This window comes from Anarrhichthys ocellatus, unplaced genomic scaffold (assembly GCF_004355925.1).
Source record: "Anarrhichthys ocellatus isolate YVR2014 unplaced genomic scaffold, GSC_Weel_1.0 scaffold54, whole genome shotgun sequence".
In the NCBI taxonomy this organism is placed as follows: Eukaryota; Metazoa; Chordata; class Actinopteri; order Perciformes; family Anarhichadidae; genus Anarrhichthys; species Anarrhichthys ocellatus.
The window spans coordinates 449,612-456,867 of record NW_022280084.1 but is presented as its reverse complement, the minus strand read 5'-3'; the positions used below and the strand labels follow the sequence as shown (position 1 = coordinate 456,867).

The window sequence follows — 7,256 nt, the reverse complement described above, 5'->3', positions numbered from 1 at the left end:
GGGGATGCTTTAGGGCGGGGCTTACTGTGATTGACAGGTCTCTACCAAAACAGCAGTCGACAAACCAATGAGTGACGTCACGATGACTACGTCCACTTCTTATATACAGTCTATAGTTTGGACATTAAAAAGCTATTTTCCGGTCGATTTACATCCATTAACTTCTTCCTGGAAGTCCACATGAACACATTTACAGAAAGCGATGCTCCTCTTCTCTCTCTCTCTCTCTCCATCGGTCTCTCCAGGGAGGCGGTAGCAGCGCTGGGTCGAGGTCTAGCAGAGCTCCAGATTCAAATCCTATTTATACACCCGAGTGCCTCTGGTAGCTAACGTAGAGCAAACCAGTGGGCGAGAGGAGAGAGAGATGAGTGTGTTAATGTGTGTGATTGTGTACCTTATTCAGCCACTCTACTCTCTCCACATCTGGATAATGGACCTGGAATAAGAGATAGAAAAGCACGAGTTAGAATCATGGCTTCAATTCACATTTCTGTTCCTTTCGTTTGATCTCTTTATTTACTTCATGGTCTTTTGAGGAGCTACAGTTTTCTACTAAAACTCTAATCACTTTGTCATCCACAGACTTCAGACTTCCTGTATCTTGTAACAACACAGTCTACAGCCGTGCTAGCAGCTCTGTGAGGCTTAGAGCTAAATGCTAACACATCTGGCTACCTGAGAAGACCGAGGCTACGCAGCCACAGCGGGATGCAATCTGACGGGACGTCGACAGATAAATAAATACATAAATTAATAATTTGTGTGCGAGTGCTTCCTCCTTTCACCGTTTTGCCTTCACTAGAGGTATTAAATGTACTAAGGAATGAAAAGGCCTCAGTCTGATACGACGGTTTGAATACCAACATTTCTTTCACATGAAGACATCAACTGCACTGTGAACAGAAACAGAACAGAGCGATGAAGTTACATCTTCAGTCTGGAGGACAAAGTCAGAGTCGCTGGAATGTAGTCAAACATGTTCGGGACACAAATTGTTTCATCATCGCCGCAAGATTACTCAAGGTTGAATAAAGTGAAGCTGCGCCAGATAATAATAATATGAATAACTTTATTTATAGAGCACCTTTAAAAACAAAGGTACGAAGTGCTTCACAATAGAAACAGAAGCAACAGAACCCAAGAGGTACAACAAGACGAATGAGTTACATTTAGGAATATTATAAATAATAAGAATCATAAGAATCATTTTTACTCTTGTATTTAAATCATTGTATTTTACTTTTTCTATTTTAGTTTAATTGTTTTCCTTTATTTATTTACTCTTATTGCTGTTGTGTTCTATCTATGGTGTCAGTTTTAATAACTGTTATTCTATTCATCTTTTGTTTGTGTTTTTTTGCTGTTCTTCAGGACTAATAGAGTTTTATCTCATCTTATCTCAAGCCGTGTGGTGAGGGCGAGTCTTTAAAAGAGGAAACACTGAATCACAGACGTGATCTCTTCTGCACTAATCACATTCACACCAGCTGCATCTGCTGCAGACTGGAAACAAAGCAGAGGAAACAAAGAGGGAGAGGAGGAAACACCGACTCATCCGTCCATTCAAACGGAGGGAATGAGACACGTGGACGGAGAATAAAAAGGTAAGGAAGTGCAGCTAACGTCGGGCCAAAGATCAAATGAATGACAGTCATTCACATGATGTAAACAGGAAATACCAGCCAACATGACTCATCATTAAGAGACCGAACCGGTGATAAAATACTAAATATAGGAGAAGAAGAAGAGGAAACGGAGACAGAATATACTTATAAAATAAACTGAATTGATGTTCTTTAATATCTTATCCCGTGATGCAGAACGCTGTGAAACAGAGATGACAAAGCAAGGAAACGGATTAATTTCCTCTAAATAAAACGGGAACATCAATGGCTCGGCACTTTGAGAGTGAAGGAGGACGAAGGCTTTTAAAAGGTCAGTCCTCCCTTCCATCCGCTCTCAGGAGGAACAGAAGATGTAATGGCTCACGATGCTAGAATGCAAAGACGAGGCCTTTAGACACCGACGATGTCCTCAGTCAGGGACTAGTACTCATTACGTTAAGGCAACATGACACACCTATCATCTTAATGACGCTAAGCCCCGCCCTTAACAGGTTAGCAGACAAAGATAGTTTAGGGTTTAGGATTGGAGCTTCCCTTTTAATTACAGCCACACGTGTGTGAGTGTGTGTGTGTGTGTGTGTGTGTGTGTGTGTGTGAGTCAAAGCCGGTCCAGTGGGTGGGACTCACAGTCCAACTATGTCACAGGTGTTTGGAAACCTCCCTTTCCAGCCACACCCCCCACTACAATGCATGTGTGTGTGTGTGTGTGTGTGTGTGTGTGTGTGTGTGTGTGTGTGTGTGTGTGAGAGAGAGACGGGTGTGGAGAAGATGAACATTTCTGTCGAGTACAGCTGGAATATATTAATACAAACATAAGCGGGACAACCAGGAAACCTGCTCAATCAGCGCCAAAAAGGTGCAGAAACCGGAGAAGTATGTGACGGCCGCTCCATGTTGACGTCTGTATTTAGGCTCAGAGAGACAGAGACAGAGAGAGAGAGAGACAGAGACAGAGAGAGAGAGAGACAGAGAGAGAGAGAGAGAGACAGGTTGTCGAGGATGTGAGGAGGACAGACTGCAGCCAGGACAGAGATCAGTGGAGGAAACCTGAGCGCTCTGTTGTGCAGAACCAGACTCTATTTTCATGTTCGACAGATTTCAGTCGCAGCCTGAAGTCAGCTGCATGTTGTTAAAGTGGATTTCATACGTAGAGGCCCTGATGCACAACACTGTCTATTAAACTGTATCAAAATAACAGTTATTTAAACTCAGCTCATACTTAATACACACAAACGGTCTCTTAAAATGTGTGTTCATGTGACCGGGCTGCGGTTCATAAACGTGGCTCCAGAACAAGATGCTGTCGTTCTGTCAACGCAGCGCATCAGCACAACATTTGCACATATTCATCTAAAGAAAAGCCGGATTCTCTCCAAGAAGTATTGGCAAGCAAATCATCTCATGGATCGCCTGCTCATCACAGTGGTTAGAAGGTCTTCTCCTGCTCCATCATCATCACTATTGTTGTGTGTGTTCACTATGAACCCTGAGACAAAGCTGCATCTCCCTCACGGGACAAAAGAGTTTGAATACATTTGAATGCAAACTGAATATTCAGCAGCATCGTGACCCAGTGAACCTCTGACTGTCTGTTTTAAGACTCTATGAGTCAAGATCCCCAAGCTCTAAACATTAAGACGAACTTTAGAGTGATCATTTAATTTTCTACCAGGGTTGCAAAATATAAAAACTAGCTTTTATTTCATGTTTAACAAGCTCCACTAAACTGTATCAGCTTCATAATTTTAACAACACGATATCTACCTAAGTGCCTCATTCTAGCGCTAAAGAAAGATGTCATGTAGTTTCAAGAGAGGTGGACGACTGATCGGGTGTTTCATGAGTTTTAATGTGAGTTCAAAGTTGCTGTCCCGCAGCAATGCGGTTATATGTGGAGTTACTTTACTGAGCATGCAAAACAAGTCTAATAGAAAGGAGTGCAGAGGCAGAGACGACGTTAAAATGTATTAAAACAAAGAGCAACGTTTGGGGGTGTTTACATCCATATTAGGTAAAGATTGTAGGAATGGTCTTTTTATCCTGAGGGGACCTTAAATTGTTTATTTTTTAATAGTTAACCAGAGAGGTCCAATCGAGATACAATCAGATTTTCTACCAGAGGAATCTGGTCAAGACGAGAAGCAAAATAATAACTTTCACATGCAAACGGAGACAGATAACCTAAAAACAAACCCAAACACAACAGACACAAACAAACAGGAATCAGAGGCTAAAAGAATGAAGTATTTAATAAACGAGAGTTTAAAGATCCCAAATTCAGTTTGCTTTGCAGCTCTGTTTGTGTGTTTGGGACCATGAGGAGAATCATCAACAAACAGAGTTCAACTAGTGTGGATTTAAACCCCCCCCCCCCCCCACCACACTTTAACAGAACAGTGGAATCGTTCACAGACTGGAGGTGGAAGCAGGGCTGAGCGGCGCAACAGCTTTCTGTTCCACCACATTGTTTCCAGCAGCCCTGCCCTTTGGCACCGTCAAAGGATCCGGGAGGACCCACCCGAGTGAGCCACGTCATACCAGTACAGGAGGGGGGGTGGGGGACAGTTCCACCGCGGTCGTGGTAGCTTTCAACGTCTTTAAAAACACTCGTGACAAAGTCAGACTTCTTCAGACGAGGTTGTTTTAACATTTTACCGTTGAGGTTAAGTTTGACTGAACGATTCTTTATTTTCAGAGTTACACCGACCAACACCTAACAACTGCCCGGTGCAGCACTCTGACTCACACGCTACCATCTGAAGGGTTGAAAGCCTCACAAACAACAGAACAACACAGACTTGATGCGGGTCTGTTCTGTGCTTTAGTGAAAGATATGTAGACCTCAGTATAGTAAAGATATTAGTGACAAAATGCACTCAAATTAATATCAAATATCTAAATAAAAAGGAGATAACAAACAAAAAAGATACAATTCTCCAGTTAATACATTTGTGGATCAACTAAACTGTTAAAGTCCATACTATAATAAACATACCATGGGTTCCTTGATTGGTTTTAGACTAAAATAAATTATATTTTATAGTTTTTCAGACAAATCAAACAACTTGACGACATCACGTTATACTCATGATGGGCACTTGTCTTTTTGATGTTTATGTACATGAAACAAGATCTTAAAGCTAATTGATGTAATGGTGTAAATAACGGTGTAAACGGTGCACCCCCAAAGGGCGTACATGAGGGAGGGCGTGCAGGCTTTCACCTGATTCACCGTCACTTCTTCTGATTACTTTAGATGCGATGAAGCAATATCATACGCACATTTTCACTGGTATCGGTATCAGAACAACTCCAAAGAAATGCCTCGTCCGACTGCAGACGTGTTCTGAAAGACGTCCAGTCAAAACACCGATGCTCAGAACACGAGAGCTCAAATATCAGCTGCTGCATTGTGAGTTATTCTACAGGAATGTGGTTTTACTCTGTAAACCTGTGGCCTACATCCTGCAGCCCCGTCTCTTACGTCATGCATCGCTAATCACATTAAGAGCTTTAGAGGTTGCACATGCGGGTCCGGCTTCTGCTTATCTTTCGCTCGCTTCGTCACTAACTTTATGATGTTCCGGCTCAAAGGATTACAGGAAAATCGAGTAATCGTGGACACGGACACGCGGACGGTTACAGACGGCGGGACTGACAGCGTGCTTCTTTCAACGGCAGTTTAGATCGTAATGTTGCATGAGACCAAAGACGGAAAGATAAATGGCAGAAATGTATGAAATTAGAATAATAGATGTCGGGTTGTATGGGAAATTTCTCTGAAATTATCTTCCGATAATTATTTTCACTCCTCTGTCAGAAATCTTGCGAGGAACACCTGGTCGTGGCCGGTTTATGGTGAAATGATGTTCTTTCCGCTTCCGGATTATGGCCCCAACACTGCTCAATTGGTTTCAGAGAAATAAAATAAAGCTGCTAGAATGGCCCAGATGATCAGCTGAGAAAATCTATGGAAAGAACTAAAGATCAGAGTTCATAGAAGAGGCCCACGGAATCTTCAAGATTTGAAGTCTGTTTGTTTGGAAGAATGGGCCAAAACCACACCTGAGCAATACATGCGCCTAGTTTTTCCATACAGGAGGCGTCTTGAAGCCGTCATTACCAGCAAAGGCTTTTGTACGAAGTATTAAATCAATTTCAGTACGCGTGTTCAATACTTTTCCCTGTGGCATTCCATTTTATTGCACATAACTTAATTTCTGAACTAATTTGTTTGCATTTCTTTGTATGTATGGATTAGTTGGGTTGTTACCAACATCTGGTGAATATTTCATGTCAATAGCACCTTTAGAAATATATTTACTGAGAAAAATGGTGACGTGTTCAATACTTATTTTACCCGCTGTATATATATCGTAACTCAAAGTCCACTTACTAGCTTCTCCTGAGCTTTTAACAACCAATTACTATTATTATCTGTTGAGGACGACTGTGAGATGTGGTTGAAAGTAGAGCTGCAACTATGAATTATAATAAATATTGAAAATACTTAATCCCCAACTATTTTGATATTCGATAAATCAGTTTGAGTCAAATATTTTCTGGTTTCTTTACTCCATTGTGACAGTAAACTGAATATCTTTGAGTTTGCGAACAAAACCAGACATTTGAGGACCTCATCTTCGGCTTTTTAACCATTTTCTGACATTTTACAGATCAAAAAACAAATAGATTACTTACTCGTACAAGAAAATAATCGTTAGTTGCTGCCTTATACTTTTGTTTTAACTCACACACAAATTATTTTGTACTACCGTGAGAATATATGCGTGTATATGACGACAACATTTACATTTTACTGACCACAAATACTTGTTTACTTGGCTAATTAATTAGGAATAAGTCACGACAACTGTATGATCCTCGACACTGCTCTACACTACACTTTTCTTGTCATGGTTGTGTGTGTCTAGTGGTTTTCATGCCCTGGTTAGACTCTACAATATAACTTTAAAGACTTTCTGAAGTTCAGTGAGACAACCAACAACACAACAATCCTTCCTTGATGCGTCTGCTTGTGTATGAAACTGAACCATCACCTCGGGGCATTCTTGGCCTGTTAACTGCGAGCTGCTGCCCACACTGCTGACCAACCGAGCCTCATTCTGGGCATATCTGTTCACAGAGCCGAGCCAAGACGACCGGCTCTCCACCAAAATCCATATTTCACTGATGACCGCGGCTGGTTTACTGGCTGGAGAATATACTGTGTTTTCTTCTGTTGACTTCACACACAGACTGAGTGAGTGAGTGAGTGAGTTGGTTCTATACATCAGAATATGGCCTTCTATACGCTGTGCACCTGAAGTGAAAATTAAATCAAGTCACGTTTATCAGGACAATAAAAAAATCACCGAAACCACCAGATAAAAATACGCTTCCTGATTCAGCAAGTATACTAGTATACAACTATAGAAATGATGCTTTCTTAAGAAAAAATAACGTTTAAAAACAAATACACTATTTTACTTTTGTGCTTAAACAAGGAAAGTCAATTAATTGGTTAGTCAACTGACGGACAAGTGAAATAAATTCATCAAGCAAAAAATGTACCCAACACATCAACAATAAAGTTACTATCTTTAGGTTTTAACAATAAAGTTACTATCT

At 41.0% G+C, this 7,256-nt stretch overlaps 1 protein-coding gene across 4 annotated transcripts in view; it reads right to left on the bottom strand.

The window, feature by feature from the left end:
* Positions 1–7,256, bottom strand: part of esyt2a (extended synaptotagmin-like protein 2a) — a 38,555-nt gene that overhangs the window by 26,419 nt on the left and 4,880 nt on the right. For all 4 annotated transcript variants that reach the window (XM_031870629.1, XM_031870630.1, XM_031870631.1 and 1 more), the window contains exon 3: positions 395–436. In XM_031870629.1, the coding sequence (XP_031726489.1) occupies positions 395–436 (42 nt within the window). The remainder of the gene's footprint in view (positions 1–394; positions 437–7,256) is intronic.